Consider the following 26,217-nt stretch of genomic DNA (forward strand, 5'->3'; position numbering starts at 1 on the left):
TGTCCTGAAATCACCCTAAATCAGGAATTTCTTCTTGGGATAGCAGGGAACTTTTTCCAGAAGTGGAAACCTGTTGTAGACCGCGTGTGGTGGCTCACGCCTATAATCCCAGCACTTTGGGAGGCCGAGGCACGCAGATTGCCTGAGCTCAGGAGTTCGAGACCAGCCTAGCCAACATGGTGAAACTCTTTTTTTTTATTTGAGACGGAGTCTTGCTCTGTCGCCCAGGCTGGAGTGCAGTGGCGCGATCTCGGCTCACTGCAAGCTCCGCCTCCCGGGTTCACGCCATTCTCCTGCCTCAGCCTCCCGAGTAGCTGGGACTACAGGCGCCCACAACCGCGCCCGGCTAATTTTTTTGTATTTTTAGTAGAGATGGGGTTTCACCGTGGTCTCGATCTCCTGACCTTGTGATCCGCCCGCCTCGGCCTCCCAAAGTGCTGGGATTACAGGCGTGAGCCACCGCGCCCGGCCGAAACTCTTGTCTCTACCGAAAATACAAAAAGTTAGCTGGGCATGCTGGTAGCACATGACTGTAATCCCAGCTACTAGTGAGGTTGAGGCAGGAGAATCACTTGAACAGGGAGGCAGCGGCTGCAGTGAGCTGAGATCACACCACTTCACTCCAGCCTGGATGACACAGTGAGATTCTGTCTCCAAAAAGAAGAGAGAGAGAAGGGAGGGAGGGAGGAATGAACCTGTTGCAGATATTCTGAACAGCCAAAGTTAAAGAAATGTTGCTAAAATATTAAGATCATTACAGTTACTCCTCTACTCCACCAAGGGTTCTGTTCTCTATGACATCCGTTTCTTCCTCTTAGCCAAGCACTCAGATGGGAGGGAAGGAGGGAGGGAGGGGAGGGAAGGAGGGAGGGAGGGGAGGGAAGGAGGGAGGGAGGGGAGGGAAGAGAGAAAGGGAGGGAGGGGAGAAAGGAAGGAAGGGGAGAAAGGGAAGGAGGGGAGGAGGGGGAGGAGGGAGGAGGGGAAGGAGGGAGAAGGACCTGTTGCAGATATTCTAAACAACCAAAGTTAAGGAAATGTTGCTAAAATATTGTGATCATTATGGTCACTACTCCACCAAGGGTTCTGTTCTGTATGACATCAGTTTCTTACTCTCAGCCAAGCACTCAGATGCCTTCAGTCTCCAACCATCTCACCAACCTACCCAGAGGGAACCTCAGGATACACTAGCTGATGGGTGTGTAACTGGTTTGGAAGCAGCATCCCCTCCGTTTAAATAAAGTTTAAATTTAAGAAATTAATTATAATATGTAATTATATTCTTGGGCTTAGGCTAGACTGCACTTAAATTAAATCAGACAATTTACTCAAAGTGTCTCTCAGAAGACCTATGACATTGCTTTCTTACCTCACAATTACATTTGTTTTTCTGCTTCTTTCTCCAAACCACATGGTGGATGGCTTAATACTGATTATGTGGAGTGGAATTCTATTTCTGGAAGTAATTCCACAGGGTAATTTGCTCCACTCAAAATATTCCTCTGCCTAAAAAAGATAAAAAGCATTGAAAAACAGTTCTACATTTTCTACAAATCTGTTGTAGGCAGTCTCAAAAACAAAAGTAGAAAAGTTTCCAGACATTAAAAAAAAAAAAAAAGTAGACATGAAGAAACAATCAGATAATTCCAAATGGGGGAATATTCTGCAAAACAACTGGGCTGGACTCTTCAAAACCACCAATGTGAAGACAAAGAAGCAAAAGGCTGGACAAACCATCTATATCAAAGGACACCCTTTAGGCCTGACTGAACACAATGCATGACCCTCAGATAAATCCTGGATGCCCGTGTTCTCCTATTTCCACAAGCTATAAAGGACACTATGGGAAGAACTGGGACATCTAAACATGGACTGTGTAATAGCTAATAGTACCGTATCAACACGAAATGTACTGAGGAAGGGAATTGTATTGTGGTTATACAGGAGAATGTTCTTCTTCTCAAGAGCCACAGGCTGAAGGATTCGAGGTGACGTACCATGGAGTCTGTAACTTTACTCTCAAGTGGTTTGGAGTGGGGAGCTGGTTATACATATAGAGACAGAGGAAGAGAGGTGCAAAGTGTTGACAACCCAGTAAATCCAAACTAAGGGTGTATGGTGTTCCTTGTATCAGTCTTTTTGTTTTTTTTTAAGACAGAGTCTCGCTTTGTCCCTCAGGCTGGAGGGTGATGGTGCCATCTCAGCTCCCTAAAACCTCTGCCTCCTGGGTTTAAGCAATTCTCATGGCTCATCCTCCCAAGTAGCTGAAATTATAGGCACACACCACCATACCCAGCTAAATTTTCTATTTTTAGTTACAGGGTTTCACCATGTTGGCTGGGCTGGTCTCGAACTCCTGACCTCAAGAGATCTGACCACCTTGGCCTCCTAAACTGCTGGAATTACAGGCGAGAGACACTGGGCCCAGACCCTTGTACCAGGCTTACAACTTTACTGTTTAAAAAGTTTTCAGGGCTGGGTGCAGTGGCTCATGCCTATAATCCCAGCACTTTGGGAGGCTGAGGCAGGTAGATCACTTGAGGTCAGGAGTTTGAGAACAGCCTGACCAACATGGTGAAACCCCATCTCTACTAAAAATACAAAATTAACCAGGCATGGTGGCACATGCCTGTAATCCCAGCTACTTGGGAGGCTGAGGCAGGAGAATCACTTGAACCCGGGAGGTGGAGGTTGCAGTGAGCCCACATTGCGTCACTGCACTCCGTTGCACTCTGTTGCGCCTGGCAACAGAGTGAAACTCCATCTCAAAAAAAAAAAAAAAAAAAATTGTAATAATAAAAAGATTCCAGCCTGGGCAATATAGTGGGATTCTGTCTCTACAAAAAAATTTAAAAATTAGCCAGGTGGGTGGTACACGCCCGCAGTCCCAGCTATTCAGGAGGCTGAGGCAGGAAGACCACTTGAGCCTGGGGGATCGAGGCTACAGTGAGCCATGATTGCACAACTGCACTTCAGCCTGGGTGACAGAGCAACTCTGTCTAAAATAAATTCATTAATTCAAATTAAAAAGTTTTCAAAATAAATTTGGAGGGAAAAAACTAACAAATTCATGTGTTTTCAAAAGGTTGAAAAATAATGGGACAACTTTTCCAAAGGCATTATTTTTAAATCCAGAACCTTCCAAACCATTAACATTCCATCTCACTCAAATTTCTTTGGGGTGCCTTTGGTACTGTTTCTTAGGAAGCTGCACATGAGAGTTAAGACTGGACTCTACGAGCTCTGGACTTACCTGTTAGTATTCTTATAGGGTGTGTGACCTAAAACAATCTTTTAAGCAGATAGAAATAGCATCTTAAAGAAAGTAGCCCTGACAGCAAAGGAATTACTAATTAAGCTACTTTCTGGGATATGAGAAAATTCACAGCAAAACGAAATTTGCCAATTAAAAGATTTATGGGGCAATGGGCCCAATACTATGAGTCCAACAGTAAAAGGGACAAAAAAGTTTATGTTTTATTTATTTACTTGAGATGGGGTTTCACTCTGTCACCTAGGCTGGGGTGCAGTGGCACAATCTTGGCTCACTGCAACCTCCACCTCCCAGACTCAAGCAATTCTCCCACCTCAGCTTCCTAAGTATCTGGATACAGGCGTGCACCACCAACCCAGCTTTTCTTTTTTCTTTTTTTTTTTTTTTTTTTGTATTTTTTGTAGAGACGGGGTTTCACCACATTGCTCAGGCTGGTCTCGAACTCCTAGACTCAAGTGATCTGCCTGCGTTGGCCTCCCAAAGTGCTGGGATTACAGGTGTGAGCCACTATGCTCTGCCTAAGTTTATGGGTTTTTTTTTTTTTTTTGGTTGGTTGGTAGTTTTTTTGAGGCAGAGTCTTGCTCGGTCACCCAGGCTGGAGGGCAGTGGTGCCATCTTGGCTCACTGCAACCTCCAACTCCCAGGTTCAAGTGATTCTCATGTCTCAGCCTCCCTAGTAGCTAGGGCTACAGGCACGTGCCACCATGCCCAGCTAATTTTTGTATTTTTAGTAGAGATGGGGTTTTGCCACGCTGGCCAGGCTGGTTTCAAACTCCTGACCTCAAGTGATCCACTCGTCTCAGCCTCTCAAAAAGTGCTAGGATTACAGGCATGAGCTGAGCCACTGCACCCGGCCGGTTTGTTTTATGTATGCATTTTTATCCATCTAAGAATCCACGGGACGTGTGTGTATATGTGAACATTTATGTGTATTTATATGAGCATACGCACACAAAATGAAGAAATAAATCACTGAATGCAACACAGAATATGCAGCTTATCAATCAGCAAAAATAATTTACACTGCAGCTTTCACAGTGGCCTAAAGGAAAACATTCCAGGCTGTGGATCAGAATTCTCTCGTTTGAAATTATGCTTTATCATAAGGGCTAAGCAACTTTAGGCTTTTGGCTGATGGAGCCATTAGTACTACCACCATAGTGATCCAAATGAATAAATGCAATGTTTACTTAAATTACACAGGATTTAATGCTAAGGTATTTTAAAATTTAGAGAAAAATAATGATCACTCAAACCACTACATTCAAAGATCACTAATTAGCCTCAATAATTGTAATTGAAACAACATTTTTTAAAGCAAATTCAAAATGAAAGTCTTGTACTCAGCGTTTGACAAGAGAAGGATGTTTTGTGTTGGCATTAGAAAACAAATGAGGCCAGGCGTGGTGGCTCATGCCTGTAATCCCGCACTTTGGGAGGCTAAGGTGGGTAGTCACGAGGTTAGGAGTTTGAGAACAGCCTGGCCAACATGGTGAAACTCCGTCTCTACTAAAAGTACAAAAATTAGCTGGGTGTGGTGGCGGGAGCCTCTAATCTCAGCTACTCGGGACTCGGGAGGCTGAGGCAAGAGAATTGCTTGAATCTGGGAGGCGGAGGTTGCAGTGAGCCGAGATGGCGCCACTGCACTCCACCCGGGGTGACAGAGTGAGACTCTTATCTCAAAAAAAAAAAAAGAAAAAACAAAAAAGACAACAAATGACATGTGACTTGCAAAGACACTGGAAACATCCATTTGAAATAGGACCATCAAGACATGAAACTATTTTAAAGTGTGAAAAAAGTTATGTCTAGATATTTATCTGAAACAAGTAGAAGAAAAAATTTATAAACATGCTCATGTCATGAGTCTCAAAAATAAGCAGCACAGGATGGGCACAGTGGCTCACGCCTGTAATCCCCACACTCTAGAAGGCCAAGGAGAACAGATCACTTGAGATCAGGAGTTCAAGACCAGCCCGGCCAACATGGCAAAACCCCGTCTCTACTAAAAATACAAAAATTAGCCAAGCTTACTGGTGCATGCCTGTAATCCCAGCTACATAGGAGGCTGAGGCAGGAGAATCACTTAAACCTAGGAGGCGGAGGCTGCAGTGAGCCAAGAGTGAGCCACTGCACTCCAGTCTGGGCAACAGAGTGAGAATGTCTCAAAATATATAAATACATACATAAATAGCACAAATGTTTAAGTTATAAGCTATAACATATTACTGATTTCATTACAAATAAATTTGAATTATCAAATGTGTATGAATAGATTCCATTAGAAAACTATAAAGATCCCAGCACTTTGGGAGGCTGAGGCGGGCGGATCACGAGGTCAGGAGATCGAGACCATCCTGACTAACACGGTGAAACCCTGTCTCTACTAAAAATAACAAAAAATTAGCTGGGCATGGTGGCGGGCGCCTGTAGTCCCAGCTACCCAGGAAGCTGAGGCAGGAGGATGGTGTGAACTCGGGAGGCAGAGCGTGCAGTGAACCGAGATCACACCACTGCACTCCAGCCTGGGCGACGGGGAGACTCCGTCTCAAAAAAAAAAAAAAAAAAAAAAAAAAGAAAACTATAAAGATCTGTGGCTATTTACTAATGATGACAAGTATGGTCATGGAATATGGTAATGTACAGTTACATGACCTTGAGCTAACAATTTAGGATTGCAGCCTCAGGTTTTACATTTGTAAAGCGAAGAGCCTATAAATGGAGGTCCTGACCTTTCTTCTTTCTCACAGATTACGCAAACAATACGAGAGGAACCACTTACACACGTACCTTGGGATGCCGGCATGCATGGATCTGAGTGTTGCGGTCCGTTGTGAGGTGATGAAGGATGTCAGGCATGTTCCTAAACATGTCTAGCTTATTCACATGAACCTAAGGCAAATAATATGTACATGCAAATTATTTGAAATGTATTTCCTATAAATTGTTCAAGGTTAATCATTCAGGGCAAAACACCCAGTTAGTGAATTAACCCTCTCTTCTTTCTTGAAAAGCCGTTTTTGGCTATTTCAGTACGCTCTGGTATTCTGCCAGAATGTCAACAGGCACAAGGCCAACTGGCCAGGATCACTGCCATCACTGATGGCAATGAAAAATTATGGAGACTCTGCTCAGGGATGTCATTTAATGATGTTAATACTGTTCTTCAGTCCTTCAAGAGAAATTCAATACTCCTTGTACACCTACTGTGTGTCGAGCTTTATTCTAAATACTGGGAATAAAGCAGTAATCCACACAGACAAAAACAATCAAGAATCATCTACCCTTGGCCAGGCGCCATGGCTCATGCCTGTATTCCCAGCACTTTGGGAGGTGGAGGTCGGTGGATCACTTGAGGTCAGTTGTTCAAGACCAGCCTGGCCAACATGGTGAAGCCCCATCTCTATTAAAAATACAAAAATTAGCCAGGTGTGGTGGCACAGGCCTGTAATCCAAGCTACTCGGGAGGCTGAGGCAAGAGAATCACTTGAAGGAGGTGGAGGTAGCAGTGAACTGAGACCATGCCACTGCACTCCAGCCTGGGCAACAGAGCAAGACAGTCTCAAAAAAAAAAAAAAAAAAAATCAAGGATCATCTATCCTTAAAGGCATATACATGACATGCAACAGATGAGCATGTACTGCAAACAATCCACTCCCGTATCTCCTCGTTCAAATTTATTTCTTTTTTTTGAGACGGAGTCTTGCTCTGTCGCCCAGGCTGGAATGCAGTGGCGTGATCTCGGCTTCCATCTGTCACTGTTTGCAGTTATTTGGGGGCGAGGAGGAGGAGGAAAGGTGAGCTGGGAGGATGGAAGGGAGCAACAGAAAAGAATGAACAGGCTGGGAGCAGTGGCTCATGCCTATAATCCCAGCACTTTGGGAGGCCGAAGCAGGCGGATCACTTGAGGTCAGGAGTTCAAGACCAGCCTGGCCAACATGGCAAAACCCCATCTCTATTAAAAATACAAAAATTAGCCAGGCTTGGTGGCTCATGCCTATAGTCCCAGCTACTCAGGAGGCTGAGCCAGTAGAATCGCTTGAACCCAGGAGGTGCAGGTTGCAGTGAGCTGAGATCACGTCACTGCACTCTAGCCTGGGTGACATAGCAAGATTCCCTCTCAAAAAAAAAAAAAAAGAATGAACAGTCGCCATACCTGGACTCCTAATTCTTCACTAAGGTTGGTGAACAAATATTCATAGCCATAAGCCGCTTTGCAGTTCAGCCACACAACATGGTACGGGCTCCGAGTGATCCAGCTTCGAACCAGCTCTAAGATTCCACTTAAACACTCCTCCTAGACAGAATTTTAAAGAGACATTTGACAGGGGGAGAGCCTCACAGAGCCTTTTCCTTCCCGACATTCCCAGGTACTCATGCCTACGGGGACAGTTAGGATCTGACCTGTCACCCCACAAACTGCCTACTAAAAACACTAGTACACCCAGATAAGAACCCTGTTCCTCCAGGCAGACTTACCCGACTTGGAATTTGGTAAAATCTCGGATCGCAGAAAGTAGTATCTAAATATACACTTTGGATGTCTTTGACTCTGAAAAGAAGAAAAAATATTGATGTTAGCCATCCAATGTGATATAAATTATGTGTAACTTTTTTTGTGTTTTGAGATGGAGTCTCGCTCTGTTGCCCAGGCTGAAGTGCAGTGGCACCAGGTCTGCTCACTGCCACCTCCTCCACCTGCTGGGTTCAAGCAATTCTCCCACCTCAGCCTCCCAACTATCTGGGATCACGGGTGTGCGCCACCACACCTGGCTAATATTTATATTTTTTAGTAGAGATGGGGTTTCACCATGTTGACCAGACTGGTCTTGAACTTCTGGTCTCAAGTGATCCACCCACCTCAGCCTCCCAAAGTGCTGGGATTACAGGCGTGAGCCACCACACCCGGCCAGAACAAAACTTTATTCAGTCACACACACAAGAACTGTACAAGGGGCCAGGCACAGTGGCTCATGCCTGTAATCCCAGCACTTTGGGAGGCCAAGGTGGGCAGATCACCTGAGGTCAGGAGTTCAAGACCAGCCTGGCCAACATGGCAAAACTCCATCTCATTAAAAATACAAAATTAGCTGGGCATGGTGGCGCACTCCTGTTATCTCAGCTACTTGGGAGGCTGAGACAGGAAAATCACTTGAACTCTGGAGGCAGAGGCTGCAGTAAGCCAGGATTGCACTACTACCCTCCAGCCTGGGCGACAGAGCAAGACTCTGTCTCACCAAAAAAAAAAAAAAAAAAGGCCTATACAAGGCCCAGTACCTGCCCCCCGAGTGCAGAAGCTCCATTCTAGCAACTTCTCCTTGTGCCAATCTGAAGTCTCCCGTGTACAAGACAGTTCCATTATTGCCCTGAAATAAAAACCTGAAAAAGAAATATATCCCAGTGACTTCTGAGTCTCATGTAAAATCCCAATAAAGCAAATACATGTGAGATGCATAGTAAATGCTTCCTGCAAACATATCCTTTATAATACAATGGTAATGGAATCTCATGGTAATTAGAACCACACCAGGCACTTAGCTGTTACCTCTTCCCTCGGGTAGAAAATAACAGAGTGGAGATGCTACCCAGTTTGTAATAGATGTTCCCTGTGATATGTTAGCACTTTCAATTATAAGTTGAGATCATTCTTGCTCATGGAGAAATACATGTGATGATAAAATACAAGGTCACTGGGGAAACAGCTGCTGAAGACTTCCATTTATTTATTTTTATTTTTATTTTTATTTTGAGACAAGAGTCTTGCTCTGACCCCAGGCTGGAATGCAGTGGCGCAATCTTGGCTCACTGCAACCTCCGCCTCCTGGGCTCAAGCAATTCTCTGCCTCAGCCTCCCCAGTAGCTGGGACTACAGGGGTGTGCCACCACACCTGGCTAATGTTTATAGTTTTTGTAGAGACAGGGTTTGACCTGCCACAGCCTCCCAAAGTGCTGGGATTACAGGTGTGAGCCACCACACCTGGCCATGAAGACTTCCATTTTATAAGAAATGTTTCAAATCTGATCTCACCTCTGTCCCCCTAGTTCAATCTGGGAACAAATGTGTTTTAAATGGCTAGAAAAATAATCAAATCTCCCTATATGTGTTATTTCTTTCTTTCTTTTTTGTTTCTTTGTTTTAAAAAAAAAAAAAGACGGGCTCTCACTCTGCCACGCCGGCTGCAGCACACTGAAGCGATCAGGCTCACTGCAGCCTCCAATCCCAAACTCAAGCAATCCTCCCGCCTCAGCCTCCCAAAGCTCTGGGATTACAGGCATGTGCCAATGCGCCCAGCCCCCTATTAATTTTAGACCCTAAAAATGTATTTCTACAAATACAATATGTATCTACATATAATAAAATGACAAAATAAATGAGCCCCCTTACATAACTGATCCCGGGCAGTGACCAGCTGGTAAGAGAGTCACGACAATCTCTTCCTTCTAAAAAGAAAATAAAGAAAAAAAAGTAATGGAAAGCAGTTATCATTAGGACTTAGCTCAACAAAGCCCTCCTTCGTAGAACACATTTAACAACGTGTCTTTTCTCCCAGTTTCCTCACTCTCCAAATCCTAGAAACAAGTGGAATCCTTGTCCACTCAACAGAGTTGCCATGGGACTGAGCAATTTCACCACTAGTTATAGAAGCAACATAAGTGAAAACCGATGGCCACACAAAAATGTGTGCCTGGCTGTTCAGAGCAGCATTCTTCATACTAGTCAAAAGGTGGAACCAGTTCAAATGTCTATCAACTGATGAATGAATCAGGAAAATGTGGTCTAGTCATACAATGAAATATTATTTGGCCATAAAAAGAACTGACACATGCTACAACATGGATGACCCTTGAAAACATCGTTGGTGAAAGAAGTCAGATATGAAATGAACACCTGTTGTATGATTCCACTCATATGAAATATTCAGATTAGGTGAACCCATGGAGACAGAGAGTTGAATACAGTAGTGGTTGCCAGGGGGTTGGGGAAGAATAGGGAGGGATTGCAATCGGTACAGGCTTTCTCCCTTGGGGTGCTGAAAATATTCTGAAATTGACTGTGGTGATGGATACACAATTCTGTGACTTTGACTTCTATCTGAATAAAGCTATTTAATTTTTTTTTTTTTTTTTTTTTTGAGATGGAGTCTCACTCTGTCGCCCAGGCTGGAGTCCAATAGCATGATCCTGGCTCACTGCAACCTCCGCCTTCTGGGTTCAAGCAATTCTCTTGCCTCAGCCTCCCCAGTGGCTGGGATTATAGGCGCCTGCCATCACGCCTGGCTAATTTTTTGTATTTTTAGTAGAGATGGTGTTTCACCATATTCGTCAGGCTAGTCTTAAACTCTTGACCTCAAGTGATATGTCCGCCTTGGCCTCCCAAAGTGCTGGGATTACAGGTGAGAGCCACCACACCCGGCCACTTTTGAACAACTTTTAAAGCCTGAGCCAGGTGCGGTGGCTCACGCCTGTAATTCCAATACTTTGGGAGGCTGAGGTGAGCAAATCCCTTGAGGTCAGGAGTTCAAGACCAGTCTGGCCAACACAGTGAAACCCTGTGTCTACTAAAAATACAAAAATTAGCTGGGCGTGGTGGTGGGCACCTGTAATCCCAGCTACTCAGGAGGCTGAGGCAAGAGAAATCACTTGAACCCAGGAGGTGGAGGTTACAGTGAGCCAAGATGGCCCTACTGCACTCCAGCCTGGACGACAGAGTGAGGCTCAGTCTCAAAAAAAAAAAAAAAAAAAAAAAAATCTTTAAAAGCCTGGATGAGGCCTGGTCCTGATTCACACTGCACGTCACACTGTTTGGCAAGGGCAAGACCTGTGGGCACTACTGCCTCTCCAGCCATCAGTAAGTGGGGAGAGCTCTGCACACACCAGGTCACTGCTCGGTGACAGTGACTCCTCACAGAAGTCTCCATTCATTCTCGAAGACCCTTTCAAATGGGTCTCCCCCTGGTTGGAGCTGGATAAACAATGCACAAAAGTCATGGCACACACAAAGAAACATAAAAAATCAAAGTGGGGGCAAGACTGCTCAAAAGTCTGCCTGCTGTCGGCCCCCAGCTTTAGGGAATGCCTTTCACCAATATCCGTGATTGTGACAAGGCCACAAACCAATCACAGTATTCCTCGGAAAAGCAGTTTGCAGAGTCCAGGATGGCATTTACAAAGGTTCACCTATCCTTTATTTCTTGTTTTTTCCTTTTTAATCCTCCCTAAAGTGGCTCTGTGGTCCTCCCTCAGGATAATTTGATGGGAGGAATACCTCAACTTCAACTGTCTGATCTTCTCCAAAGAAGAAATACCTGAAAAAGTCAGTTTCTGTTCAGATCACACTCAAACAACACAAGACACCCTCTAAGTTAAACATGGCAAAGCAGTGTGCTATAATCAAGCTACAAAACCAGTATTAACCAAAATCAGAAAATACCTACCAGCTGTAAGGTTTTTAAAAAAAAAGGGGTGGGGGGGTATGTCTATAGTCCTACTTATTCAAACCATACATTCACAAAAGTACTACTTCAAAATTTAATGATGAAAAATAGAGTTTTCCCACTTGGCAGTGCCCCTTTTCTGAATAAGGAGTCAGAAAAAAAGTACAATATACATGAATTTGCTGCAAAAATATTAATCACCATTTTAAATTCTGAACATTATAAAACTCAGTAAATGTGACAATAACATCATGTAGTAATATCAACACCAGGGTTCCCATCATTAGCATGTAATAAGGAATAAATGTGACAAAAAATAAGCCATGCCCAATCCTTTACAACATGGGAAATAAATACATCACTGTTAAGGACTGAATGTTCATGTCCCTCCCCAAAAGTCCTATGTTGAAATCCTAACCCCCAAAGTGGTTTTATTAGCAGGCCTCTGGGAGGTGATTAGTTGTTGCGCATATAAGCCTTGTGAATGACATCAGTGCCTTTATAAAAGACGCCCAGGAAGCTCGTTTGCCCCTTTACCTTGGAAGGACACAGGGAAAAGACAGCATCTAAGAACCAGGAAGTGACCAGGCACAGTGACTCACGCCTGTCATCCCAGCACTTTGGGAGGCCAATGCGGGTGGATCACTTGAGGTCAGGAGTTCAAGACGAGTCTGGCCAACATGGTGAAACCCCCTCTCTACTAAAAATATAATAATTAGCTGGGCTCTGGTCGTGGTGGCAGGCGCCTGTAATCCCAGCTACTAGAGAGGCTGAGGCAGGAGAATCGCTTGAACCCAGGAGGTGGAGGTTGCAGTGAGCCAAGATCACGCCACTGCATTCCAGCCTGTGTGACCGTGAGACTCTGTCTCAAAAAAAAAAAAAAAGAACCAGGAAATGAGCCCTCACACCAGACACGAAATCTGCTGGAGACTGGATCTTGGATTTCCAGTCTCTAGAACCTTCAGCGACAAGTGTCTATTGTATAAGCCACTTGGTCTATGGTAGTTTTGTGAGTCCAGCCCAAATGGAGTGACACAATCTCAAATGGATTTTTTTGCCCCTAAAACCCCACTCAATTATTAGATTTTTATTTATGGTTACATAAGCATTCAAAATCAAAGAGAAAGATTGAGGGCATAGCTGAGGGGGAGAGCATCTGACTACAAAATCAAAGAGAAAGATAAACAATCATTTTAGCACTATTTTTTTAATCAATATTTAATATTTAGTTACCTCTCCTGATGCTTCATCCACTAAAGATATCTGGGTAGGAGTCTCGATTTCAATAGATATCTATAAAAATAAAATAAGAGACCATGTATATACCAGTTTTTCATGGCTTTATATGCCTTTGCTATCTGAAACACAGAAACGGGGCAAAGAGAACTTTCAGACTCTCTATATAAACAATTCTGATTACACTGTAATAAACATTTTAACAGTTACAAAAAAATTGTAAAGCCAAAATAATACCTGTCTTGAGGCAGATTTGGCAATATGTAGTAAATGCCTTGTAAATGCATATAATCCTCTGACACAATTCTATTTCCATGAATTCATTTTTTCCTCCATCTTCCCATCCCTACCACTCCCATTCCCCTCTCCCTCTGAATTTTGAGTCTTTGTAAAAACGTGGTCATGTGTGCTAGGTTTTGTGCCTCAGAACACAGTCTGCGTGAGTCCATGACATGGACACTTCATACACTGTTTTTTGTTGTTGTTTCTCAGGCGGAGTCTCACTCTGTCACCCAGGCTGGAGTGCAGTGGTGTGGTCACAGCTCACTGCAACCACCGCCTCCCAGGCTCATGCGATTCTCCTGCCTCAGTTTCCCAGGTAGCTTGGATGACAGGCACCCGCTACTACGCAAGGCTGATTTTTTGTATTTTTAGTAGAGACAGGGTTTTGCCATGTTGGCCAGGCTGGTCTCGAACTCCTGACCTCAGGATCACCTGAGGATTGAGTTCCTGACCTCAGGATCACCCGCCTCAGCTTTCCATAGTACTGGGATTACAGGCGTGAGCCACTGCACCCAGCCTCATGCACTGGTTCTAAGTGCTACAGAATGCTCCCTGATACATTTCCCCTGTCATCAGAACAGAGACTACTAGCACATAAGAGGCATTCAGTAAGTATCTGATGAATAGATGAATGTGATTTTTCATCTTCTTAGTCCACTAATGTCCTAAAACTTACAGTGTCTAAGGTTTGGGTGTTAAAATATTTTTGCATTTCTGGAATAAAACATCTTATTGGATATGCTATTTAATACTGCCAGATTCAGTTACCATCTTTATGAGGATTCCTACATTTTCATATATGAAATGGCTTTTTCCCCATTTATTCCTTTTGAGATAGGGTCTCGCTCTGTCACCCAGGCTGGGGTGCAGTGGCATGACCTTAGTTCGCTGCAACCTCTGCCTCCCAGGTTCAAGCAATTCTCCAGCTTCAAACCTCCTGAGCAGCTGGGACTACAGGCACCCACCACCATGCCTGGCTAATGTTTTGTAGTAGAGATGGGGTTTCACCATATTGGCCAGAGTGGTCTCAAACTCCTGACTTCAGGTGATCCCCCCGCCTTAACCTCCCAAAGCACTGGGATTACAGGTGTGAGCCACTGCGCCCAGCCTCTTTTCTAATATATCTATTTAATGCTATCAATTTCTCTTCAAGGACAAATTTAACTGTGTTCCACACATTCTGACATACCACGTTTCCATTGTCCATCAGCTCCTTTATTTATTTTTGAGACAGGCTCTCGCTGTGTTAGCCAGTCTGGAGTGCAATGGCACAATCACAACTCACTATAGCCTCAAACTTCGGGGCTCAAGTGATTTTTCTGCCTCAGCCTTCTGAGTGGCTGGGACTGCAGGCACGCAGTACTATAGCAGGCTAATTTTTAAGGGTTTTTTTTTTTTTTTTTGTAGACATGCGATTTTGTGGTATTGCCCAGGCTGGTTTCGAACTCCTGGACTCACACAATTGTCAAACCTTGGCCTCCTGAAGTGCTAGGACTACACACGTGAGCTCCCAAGCCTAACTATATCAGTTCTACACATTGTATGGTGTTTTTTTTTGTTTTGTTTTGTTTTGTTTTTTGAGACAGAGTCTCTGTCGCCCAGGCTGGAGTGCAGTGGCGCGATCTTGGCTCACTGCAAGTTCTGCCTCCCAGGTTCACGCCATTCTCCTGCCTCAGCCTCCAGAGTAGCTGGGACTACAGGAGCCCGCCAACAGGCCAGGCTAATTTTTTGTATTTTTAGTGGAGAAGGGGTTTCACTGTGTTAGCCAGGATGGTCTCAATCTCCTGACTTCGTGATCTGCCCACCTCGGCCTCCCAAAGTGCTGGGATTACAGGCGTGAACCACCACGCCTGGCCAGTTCTACATATTGTATGTTTTCTTTATTGTACAATTTCCTTTTTAACCAAACGGTCAGTTATTGTATGCATTTAGTTTCCACGTGTATGGGAAGATTTTAGCTGTCCCTTTGTTTCTGATCTCCAACATCATTGTATTCTTTCGTGACACAGTACATGGTTAGTTTTTGTAAATGTCCTGAGCACCCCCAAAAAATACGATTTTCTTCCTTGCCTTTAAAGTTCTGTTAGTCCACATTTACAAATTTTCTGCATCTTATTTCCTGTCTCCTCCTCCTCTCAGCATCTGGGAGGGACATGTTAAGCTCTCTAGTGACAACTGTTGATTTCCTATTTCTCGCCCTGATTCTGCGGTGGCCTTGTTTGTACTATGTCAACTCATCTAAGCTGGAACTATTTCCTAGAACCCCTATCCATGTTGTTGCCCACAGTAAACATTCGGAAGGCAGATGTGAACTAGCAGGCTTTTTTTCATGCTCTGAAGGGCACCAGAAATGGTAACAGCTCATGAACATTGTTGACCTTCTGACTTAACTCAGAGACTGGGGCGGCGCCGCAGCAACACCAGCTTCTGCTGGGTGCCCGTGTGCAGCTCCTCCGAGTCCTGGGGCAGGTGCGTGTGCCTCAGAGCCAAAGCGGGAGACCAGCACTGTTGAGGCCGGAGGAAGTGAGAGACAGAAGTGGGTTTTGGTCTGTCCTGCCGGGCTCTAGTGGGCCATTCTGCCTTCCAGTTTGTCTCTGCTCCCCTCCGCTTCTCTTCCAGCTTTCCTTCCTGACTGCTGGCCAGGCTGACCTGTAGCAACTGCAAGCTGAATGCCAGAGACAACAGGAACAGCCTTGCTGTTGTGACTGCTCTGCAGAGGGAGGACAAATCCCCTTCCCAATCAAAGGTCAGACGTTGAGGTGGATGATACCATGCACACAAACACACGTGCACACACTGTGTGTGTGCATACTCACGCATGCACATACACACACGCGAGCACACACACGGCAGAGAATAAGAAGAAAACTTCAGTCACATCGCAGGACTTTCGGGGAGGGCAGCGCAGTCCCTGAGCTGGGGACAGAAATGTTTCCTGTGGCTTGAGAGAAAGTAGGAGCAATTAGCCCTGGTTTCCACTGTGGCGTGGGGTGGGCCTGGACTTGCCTGGTTTGAACTTCACCTCGGTGCTGAGGCAGGCATGGCCTTTTTGTCAGCTTGCCCAAATGTGGGCAGGAGGGAGGCACTGGCTGTAAGCAGTTTAAGAGCAAACAGAGGCCTGGCACAGTGGCTCACACCTGTAATCCCAGAACTTTGGGAGGCCGAGGTGGGAGAATTACCTGAGGTCAGGAGTTCAAGACCAGTCTCGACAACATGGCGAAACCCCGTCTCTTCTAAAAAATACAAAAATTAGCCAGGCATGGTGGTTCAGGCCTGGAATCCCAGCTACTAGGGAGGCTGAGGCAGCGAGAATTGCTTGAACTCATTAGGCGGAGTTTGCAGTGAGCTGAGATCACACCACTGCACTCCAGCCTGGGGAACAGAGTGTGACTATCTCAAAAAAAAAAAAAAAAAAAAAAAGAGTAAACAGACTCTTCGTGACACTGGGACAAACTGCTCTGCCAACTCCCACAACGATTTAAGACCTAATCCACATAACGAACCCACATTCTGTTAACTCATTGTGGCTCTCCTCAGATCAAGCACTGGGTGACAGATTCTCGCACTTTCTACTTCAGTTGGAGGTTATTTTGTCAACTGCACATACGTCCATATGACCCACGGTTCCTTTTAACAGTAACACCCTCTTCAAACCTTATCTTTCTTTGCCTTCCAGTCTACTTTCTGGTATTAAAAACTGCCACTCTGACATTTTTGTCTTCTAATTGGTTAGTAATTTTTTCCCTTTTTCTTCCCCCCAAATTTCAAATTTCAACCCGTATTTATCCTTCTGTTTTATCTACGTCTCTTGTAGACTAATACTGACGAATTTGTCTAATTTTTTTGTTTTTGAAGATGGAGTCTCGCTCTGCCACCCAGGCTGGAGTGCAGGGGCATGATCTCGGCTCACTGCAACTTCCGCCTCCCGGGTTCAAGCAATTCTCCTGCTTCAGCATCCCAAGGAGCTGGGATTACAGGCACAGTCCCCACCATGCCCAATTTTTTATATTTTTAGTAGACATGGGGTTTTGCCCTGTTGGCCAGGCTGGTCTCCAACTGACCTCAGGTGATCCGCCTACTTCGGCCTCCCAAAGTGCTGGGATTACAAGCATGAGCCACTGGGTTCAGCCGGATTTGTCTAATTTTTTTTAACTTAAACTGAGAATTTGTCTTTTGATCAAAGATAGAATTAAATTCTCTCCTATATATAGTAATCACTGTTACAATCAGACTTTTTCTGCCTTCTTTGCATTTTCTGTGCACTAGACTTTTTTCTCCCCTTGATTCCCCTTGACTACTTGGACAGATGCGTTCTATTCTGCCAGACCGAAAGTTACCCATTCTATCTGTATTCTTCTAGCTGTCATCCCTTCCTTATTATAGCCTGTAATTTATGTTTATTTTTCTTGTTCTATCCCACAATTTAAATAAAAGGATTTAGCAACTATGTTAATGAACACTTTACACTCTAAAATATTAAAATGTGGCCAGGTGTGGTGGCTCACACCTGTAATTCCAAAACTTTGGGAGGCTAAGGTGGGTGGATCACCTGAAGTCAGGCGTTTGAGAGCAGCCTGACCAACATGGTGAAACCCCGTCCCTACTAAAAACACAAATATTAGCCGGGCATAGTGGCGGAATTCTGCAATCCCAGCTACTCGGGAGGCTGAGGCAGGAGAATTGCCTGAACCCAGGAGGCGGAGGTTGCAGTGAGCCGAGTTTGAGCCACTGCACTCCAGCCTGGGCAATAGAGTGAGACTCCATCTCAAAAAAAAAAAAAAGAAAAGAAAATATTAAAATGCATCTTAGCAAGAGGGTCAATGAGATTAAAGAAACAAAACTAAAGACCTAGATCTCACTCTTGAGGAACAAAGAAAACATATCAACAACCACCAAATGTTGACTTCTACCATACTACTCAATGCCAACAGACTTAATTTTTTTTTTTTTTTTTAAAGATGGAGTCTCACTCTATCGCCCAGGCTGCAGTGCAGTGGTGTGATCTCGGCTCAACGCAACCATTGCTTCCTGGGTTCAAGCAATTACCCTGCCTTGGCCTCCTGAGTAGCTGGGACTACAGGTGTGTGCTACCACACCTGGCCAAATTTTTTATTTTTAGTAGAGACAGGGTTTCACCATGTTGGCCAGGCTGATCATGAACTCCTGACCTCAAGTGATCCGCCCGCCAAGGCCTCCCAAAGTGCTGGGATTACAGGTGTAAGCCACCATGTCCGGCCAGAGACTCAATATTCTAATTAATGTGGGTAACTGTAGTATATGATAAACTGAGGCAATGTTTTTGTCAATCTACCTCTAAAAATACTTCCCACTTAAAAAAAATTAAGTTATTCAAAAAATAAAACTTACAATTCGTTTCTCCCAAAATCTGTATTTCGGGCTAGTTAACAACAACTCCTTAGTCACAGGTGAACAGTAGAGATAAACCTTCAAGCTGAAAGGAAAAAAGAAAAAACTGTCAGTACAATCCAATATGAGCCATCTTGGTGACTAATCTATTTCATCATACATCTAATAGTTTCATTTGAGACCAGCCTGACCAACATGGTGAAACCCCATTCCTACTAAAAACACAAATATTAGCCAGGCATGGTGATGAAATCTATTTCATCATACATCTAATAGTTCAGAAATTACGCTGGCACAGAATCTGTTAGAGTCACTCCAACATACCTATGCCCACCATTTCAGTGCCATCGAGAGCACAAGGTGGGGGTGGAAATACGGTGTCCCTGGACTACCTCCAACAGTGGTCCCTCACCACTGTTACTTGGAAATACACACTTGTATATGATCAGGTGTGTCTGGAAAGATACTGCCACACGTTACACTACCTCTGGAAAAGGTGTGTTGGGAACAGAAACTTCTGCTTTTTACTGTATAAGTTTATTTATTTATTTATTTTTTGAGACGGAGTCTCGCTCTGTCACCCAGGCCGGAGTGCAACTGCAATGGCGTCATCTCGGCTCACTGCAACCTCCACCTCCCAGGTTCAAGCGATTCTCCTGCCTCAGCCTCCACAATAGATGGGATTACAGGCACGCGCCATGATGCCCGACTAATTTTTTTTGTAGAGATGGGGTTTCACCATATTGGCCAGGCTGGTCTCGAACTCCTCACCTCGGGTGATCCGCCCACCTCGGTCTCCCAACATGATGGGATTACAGGGAGAGCCACTGCACCCAGCCTATTCTTTTTTTTGTAATGAACAGAAATTAATTTCATAATAAACTTTTTTCTTTTTTTTTTTTTTTTTTTGAGACAGAGTCTTGATCTGTCACCCAGGCTAGAGTGCAGTGGCGCGATTTCGGCTCACTGCAACCTTCTGCCTTCTGGGTTCGAGCGATTCTCCTGCCTTAGCCTCCTGAGTAGCTAGGACGACATGCACGCCATTACGCCCAGCTAACTTTTTGTATTTTTAATAGAAACGGGGTTTCACCGCGTTGGCCAAGCTGGTCTCGATACCCTGACCTCTACTGATCCACCCACTTCAGCCTCCCAAAGTGATGGGATTACGGGCATGAGCCACCGCGCCCAGCCCATAATAAACTTTTAAAACTTAACGCTATCATTTAGAGGTTAGGAATATAGTCGAAGGTAGATTGTATTTTCCAAAGATGGCCACACAACGATATACCCCATCCATACATGCTCTCCTTACAAAATAGATATTAAAATTCCTCCACTGACCAGAGAGGTCTATGTTCCCTCCCCTTGAACCTGGGCAATTTTCTGTAATTACCTTCACCACAGAATGTGGTGGAAGTAATCTCATGGGTTTTGAGGTTAGATCGCCAAGCAATATGACTTCCTCCAGGCTCTCTCGTAGGACATACACTTTTAAACCCTGAGTCTCCATTTAACACGTCTGGCTATCCTGATGGACTCACACTAAAGAGATTTTTTTAGGGGGAGGGGAGCTTACTGTCACCCAGGCTGCAATGCAAGCAATCCGCCCACCTCAGCAGCCTGAGCACCTGGGACTACAGCACACGCCACCACACCTGGCTAATTTTTCATATTTTCTGTAGAGAAAAGATCTCCCTATGTTGCCCAGGATGGTTTCAAACTCCTAGGCTCAGGTCATCCTCCCACCTCGGCTTCCCAAAGTGCTGGGATTATAAGCCTAAACCACCATGCCTGGCCTAAAGAGACTTTTAGAGATAGAGATGCCTCACACCTGTAATCCCAGCACTTTGGGAGGCCAAGGCGGACAGATCACTTCAAGTCAGGAGTTCAAGACCAGCCTGACCAACATGGTGAAACCTCATCTCTACTAAAAATACAAAACTTATTTGGGCTTGACGGCACGTGTCTGTACTTCTAGCTGCTTGGGAGGCTGAGGCAGGAGAACTGCTTGAACCTGGGAGGCAGAGATTGCAGTGAGCCAACATCATGCCACTGTACTCCAACCTGGGCAACAAAGTGAGGCTCTGTTTCAAAAAACAAAAAAGACATGCCAAACAGTTCTAGTCCCTAGCTATGTGAGTCTTCCCAGCCCAGGTATCAAAAGACATGGATAAGGGAATCTTCAGATCTTATGGGGCTGACATTATCTGAAGACTCTGCTCACTGATGTTTGATACCTGGGCTGGGAAACCATCCCTGCTCTACCCTGTCAATCCCTGACCCACAGAAACTGAGCAGTAAGACATGATCAGTGCTAAGTCACCCCATCTTGAAGTAATTTGTTACACAGCAGCGGATGACTGATACATAGGCTCTACAATCAGACAGACCTGGCTGGAATCCTGGTCCTGCCACTTACTGGCTGTGTGACATTGGGCAACTAATTTAACCTCTCTGGTTCCTCAGTCTCCTGTAAAATAGAAATAATAGTAGTATCTATTCAAAAGGTTATCAAGAAGCTCTAATGAAAATGTCAAGTGCAAGAGGGCAGAGCCTTGCATCCGTGTGGCTCGCTAATGCATTCTCCACCTCCAGTACAATGCCCGACACGTCACAGGCAACCAGAAAAAATTATTGAGGCCAGGAGTGGTGGCTCATGCCTGTAATCCCAACACTTTGGGAGGCTAAGGCAGGCAGATCACTTGAGATCAGGAGTTCAAGACCAGCCTGGCCAACACGGTAAAACCCCTCTCTACCAAAAATACAGAAAGTAGCCGGGTGTGGTGGCGGGTGCCTTTAATCCCAGCTACTCGGGTAGCTGAGGCAAAAGAATCACTTGAATCCAGGAGGCAGAAGTTGCAGTGAGCTAAGATCGTGCCACTGCACTCCAGCCTGGGCGACAAGAGCGAGACCCTGTCGCAAAAGTCAATAAATAAATAGAAATAAAATAATAAAAAATTATTGGCCAGGCGCAAAGGCTCATGCCTATAATCCCAGTGCTTTGGGATGCCAAGATGGGAGGATCACTTGAAGCCAGGAGTTAACGACCAGCCTGGGCAACATGGTAAAACTCTGTCTCTACAAAAAAAAAAAAAAAAAAAAATTGTTGAACTGAGAAATACACAGTCCCCAGATACAGTAAGTATTCAGTAAATATTGGCTATCATTATCAAGAAGACAGACTATTGCTATCAATGAGCAGAAAAGTCTGACATCCACTGGCCCTTTTCAAATACGTATCTTGAGAATTGGGAATTTAGATATAGGCAATGGCTGCAAGAAAAGCATCTAATAGTTCAGCTTTAAGAAAAAAATCCAGTATTATATGATCCTTTACAATGGAACAGCCATTCTCTCTCATATACTCTTACAGAAATAACACGGAATGAGTTATTGCTGTACCCAGCGGCATAGATAAATCACACAAATACAATGTTAAGTAAAGTAAAACAATTATAAAAGGGTCTATTTGGGACCAGGTGCCAGTGGCTCACATCTATAATGCCAGCCCTTTGGGAGACTGAGGCAGGAGGATCACTTGAGGCCAGGAGTTCAAGACCAGCCTGGGCGACATAGCAAAACTCCCTCTCTGGTTTTTTTTTTAAGCAGTGTATTTGGTAGGAATATATATATATATATATACATATCTATATCTCAAGTTCACAAACAGCCAAAGCTAACCCATGATGACAAAAGTCAGAATAGAGGTTACCTTTGGGAGGAGGTAGGAGGGGTCTGGGATATTGGTACTATCCTGTTTCTTAATCTGAGTGAAGCTACACAGATGCGTTCACTTTGTAAATGACTATATGCTTGGATGTATGTACTTTTCTGTACAGTTGTTATCTCTCAATTAAAATGTTTGCTTAAAAACATACACACACACACAAATAAGTAGCAAAATAAATTACCTGCACTCCAACCTTCTTTTCAAGGTAGGGGCTCTTAATCCTTTCATGTGATCTAAAAACAAAAGAACCAACACTCATCAATATGTTCTTTTTCCAGAGGATTCCTTAGCCCAAGGGAAACAGTTGTCTTCTATTTCAGCTTCAAGAGAAAACCCACGAGGTTTGCTTTTATAAGAATTGAATCACATGGGCTATGGACTCTTTCTTCTGCAAGTGAACAATCCTTTTCAGAACAGGACGGGCTGCCCGTTTCTGAGCCATCCAAATCTATTTAAAAGGAGAGTGATTCCCTGCATCATAGGCCAGACTTTAAATCACTCTGGGAAGCCACAGAAGAATGAGAACTGCTTCTAGCCCTCCACTCTTTTACGTCATTTCAATCCAACCATCCTTCGAGCCACGCTCTATGTAACCCATTCACTTCCTGCCACTTAAATCAGTCTATCTAGAAATTCAAGCTCCTGTCCATGGAATCTGCTAAGAAATCACTCAGGCTCAGAATAAGTGTATTGTCATCTTCTCATCCTACTGTGATGGATTCAAAGAGTATTACTATCCACGAAGACTTGCTCCACAGCCCTCTACATTAACAGACACAGACAACAGAAAGGTAGCAATTAGACCATTACATTCAGCATATCATGCATTCCAGTATATTCTGAATCTTTAGCAAGTAAAGGCCTAGACAACAATGATAAAACAGCTCTAAAATGTTTAGCTAAACCAGCTGGACACGGTAGCTCACACCTGTAATCCCAGCACTTTGGGAGGCCAAGACAGGTGGATCACCTGAGGTCAGAAGTTCGAGACCAACCTGGCCAACATGGTGAAACCCCATCTCTACTAAAAATACAAAAACTAGCCATGCATAGTAGCACACATCTATAATCCCAGCTACTTGGGAGGCTGAGGCAGGAGAATCACTTGAATATGGGAGGTGGAGGTTGCAGTGAGCCAAGATCATACCACTGCACTTCAGCCTGGGCAACAGAGTGAGACTTCATCTCAAAAACAGACAGACAGGTGCGGTGGCTCACGCCTGTAACCCCAGCACTTTGGGAGGCCGAGGCAGGCGGATCACCTGAGGTCATGAGTTCGAGACCAGCATGACCAATATGGAGATACCCTGTCTCTACTAAAAATACAAAATTAGCCGGGCATGCTGGTGCATGACTGTAATCCCAGCTACTTGGGAGGCTGAGATAGGAGAATCGCTTGAACCCGGAAGGCAGAGGTTGCGGTGGGCCGAGATTGCACCATTGCACTCCAGCCTGGGCAACAAGAGTGAAACTCCATCTCAAAAATAAATAAATAAATAAATAAATAACAAAAACCAACAACAAAAAAAAACAATAAATTGTTTAGCTAAACCAAACCACTTCTAATTACCACGAGCACCACCACACACACACACAAGCACACCCTCAATGTATATGTGGCCATCATTAGACCCAATGAAAGCAGAGCAGTCACTTCACCTCACTTGGCAGCCCTAGATTGTACACCTGCCTCCGGGAGAGCCCACCTGTCTCCCAGTGGGTAAATTCCCTCAAGGGATACCTGGTCCAGTCTTCAAGGGCCTTATGGGTATATCTCTGGGCAGGACTCTCCATAATTGGAGTTTCCAAAGAGTTTGTGCCATGGCAAAGAGGAGGCTCAATCCAGACTCTGCTTCCTGCTCCCACACTGACTAAGCAGGCAGCACCCTGCATGGGGCATCATAGTCCCCCATCCTCACCACCTTGAGGCCCCTTCCAACTGGTGGTCAGAAGAACTGGGTGGGTTTGCTTTGTGCTGCTGCAGCTGCACCCAGGTCTGCTTCTCCAGCGAGGTTTTCCTTTTCCTTGGCCACAATAAATTATCTTAAGGTGCCACCTCATGGGGATTTCCCCAACCCTGGGCCATTACCTCAGGTCTCAGGTCTCAGGTGTCCTCTCATCTTCCAGAACTTACTGATGCTTAGTAAAGCCCACCCTGCACACAGCATTGGCTTCCAGATGGCGCACAAATAAGCATCAGGTGGGTCCATAGCCTACTACGAATGATATCAAAGTGTGATATGGGGCTGGGTGTGGTAGCTCACACCTGTCATCCCAGCACTTTGGGAGGCTGAGGCGGGTGGTTCACCTCCGCCCAGGAGTTTGATACCAGCCTGGGCAACATGGGGAAACCCCGTCTCTATAAAGAACACAAAAATTAGTCAAGCATGATGGTACATGCCTGTAATCCCAGCTACTCAGGTGGGAGTACTTGCTGAGGTGAGGGGATTGCTTGAGTCCAGGAGGTGAAGGCTGCTGTGAGCCAAGATGGTACCACTGTACTCCAGCCTGGGCGACAGAGTGAAACCCTGTCTAAAAAAAAAAAAAAAAAAAAAAAATGATGTGGATGGGTTTCCCTGCTTTTTTTCTAGTAAAAGAGTCCATACAGTTTCTCATGCTTGAGCTGCTATCACAAGATACCATAGATACCATAGTTGGCCTTCACACCAACCCTGTCAGGAAAGGCAGTGTTTTGGTTGCCTTAAACACCAGAAAGGTATTTCTCACAGTTCAGGAAGCTGGGAAGTCCAAGATCAAGGTGCGGGGCAATTTGGTTTCTGGGGAGGGCACTTTTCCAAACTTACAGACAGCTGCCTTCTCACTGTGCACTCACATGGCTTTCCTTGGCATGGATGTATGAGGACAGAGCGCCCTCTCTCTTCCTCCTCTTGTAAGGGCACTAATCCTATCAGAGTAGGACACCATGGTATGACCTCACTTAAATTTATTTTCCTCCTAAAAGCCAGCCCCAAATACAGTCACTTTGGGGGTTAGGGCTTCAACACAGGAATTTTGTGGAGATAGTCCATATCAATCAAAGAAGCCTGTGTCTCAAAAAGGTTAAAAGCCAACAGAAGGCAACGTGAGAAACCTCCAAAAGCGGAAGTTGAGTTTTTGCCCTTGATGAGTGTATGTCCTGGTTGAGTAAGCAGATCCACATGTGGTTACAGAACAGAAAAAGTTGTTATAGACTGTTCAACTGTAGGGAAGAGTCCATTTCTTCCTTAATGCACAAACTTAGAGTGATGATTTCACAAATTCCTTTAGATGCATTATTTCTCCAAACTCAGTAGTCCTAAACACAAAGTGCAAGTTTCTGAAGTATACTTTAATCCTGGCTAGCCCATTTTGAGTTCAGAGACTCCAGTGCGACTCTACACAAAAAGCAGAAAAAGGCACATCCTCGTCCAGCAGTAGATTCTCAATGAAAAACAAAACCAGAAATGTGTCAGGCACAGTGGCTCACACCTGTAATCATAACACTTTGGGAGGCTGAGGTGGGTGGATCTACCTGAGGCCAGAAGTTCGAGACCAGCCAGGCCAACATGGTGAAACGCCATCTCTACTAAAAATACAAAAATTAGCTGGGTGTGGTGGTGCGTGCCTGTAATTCCAGCTACTTGGGAGGCTGAGGCACAAGAATCACTTGAACCCAGGAGGCAGAGGTTGCAGTGAACGGAGATGACGCCACTGCACTCCAGCCTGGCGACAGAGACTCCATCTCAAAGTAATAATAATAAAAATACAAACATTAGCCAGGCATGGTGGCTCACTCCAGTAGTTCCAGCTACTTGAGCAGAGAGCATGTGCCACTGTCCTCCAGCCTGGGCGACAAAGGGAGACCCTGTCTCAAAAAAAAAAAGGAAGAAGAAAGAGACGCTCGAAGAGGTGCATGA

General features: G+C 44.8%; 1 protein-coding gene across 22 annotated transcripts in view; it reads right to left on the minus strand.

Annotated features, from left to right (window-relative positions):
• The window catches only part of DCLRE1C (DNA cross-link repair 1C), a 60,487-nt gene that overhangs the window by 32,911 nt on the left and 1,359 nt on the right, over positions 1–26,217 (minus strand). For 9 of the 22 annotated variants that reach the window (XR_010577845.2, XR_010577844.2, XR_012417488.1 and 6 more), the window contains exons 2-10: positions 22,503–22,554; positions 18,592–18,676; positions 12,940–12,999; positions 9,657–9,712; positions 8,549–8,650; positions 7,751–7,823; positions 7,428–7,568; positions 6,062–6,163; positions 1,367–1,503 (exon numbers count right to left, since the gene is read on the minus strand). Coding sequence is in view for 17 of the 22 variants with exons in the window: in XM_065520323.2 (XP_065376395.1) it covers positions 1,367–1,503; positions 6,062–6,163; positions 7,428–7,568; positions 7,751–7,823; positions 8,549–8,650; positions 9,657–9,712; positions 12,940–12,999; positions 18,592–18,676; positions 22,503–22,554 (808 nt within the window). In the remaining 5 variants the exon portion in view is untranslated. Of the gene's footprint in view, positions 1–1,366; positions 1,504–6,061; positions 6,164–7,427; positions 7,569–7,750; positions 7,824–8,548; positions 8,651–9,656; positions 9,713–12,939; positions 13,000–15,615; positions 15,890–16,403; positions 16,458–18,591; positions 18,677–20,981; positions 21,062–22,502; positions 22,555–26,217 lie in introns of all 22 variants that reach the window. The other 13 variants (XM_065520311.2, XM_074001090.1, XM_074001085.1 and 10 more) reach the window with 9 other exon arrangements.

The sequence above is a fragment of the Macaca fascicularis genome, chromosome 9 (assembly GCF_037993035.2).
Source record: "Macaca fascicularis isolate 582-1 chromosome 9, T2T-MFA8v1.1".
Classification (NCBI taxonomy): Eukaryota; Metazoa; Chordata; class Mammalia; order Primates; family Cercopithecidae; genus Macaca; species Macaca fascicularis.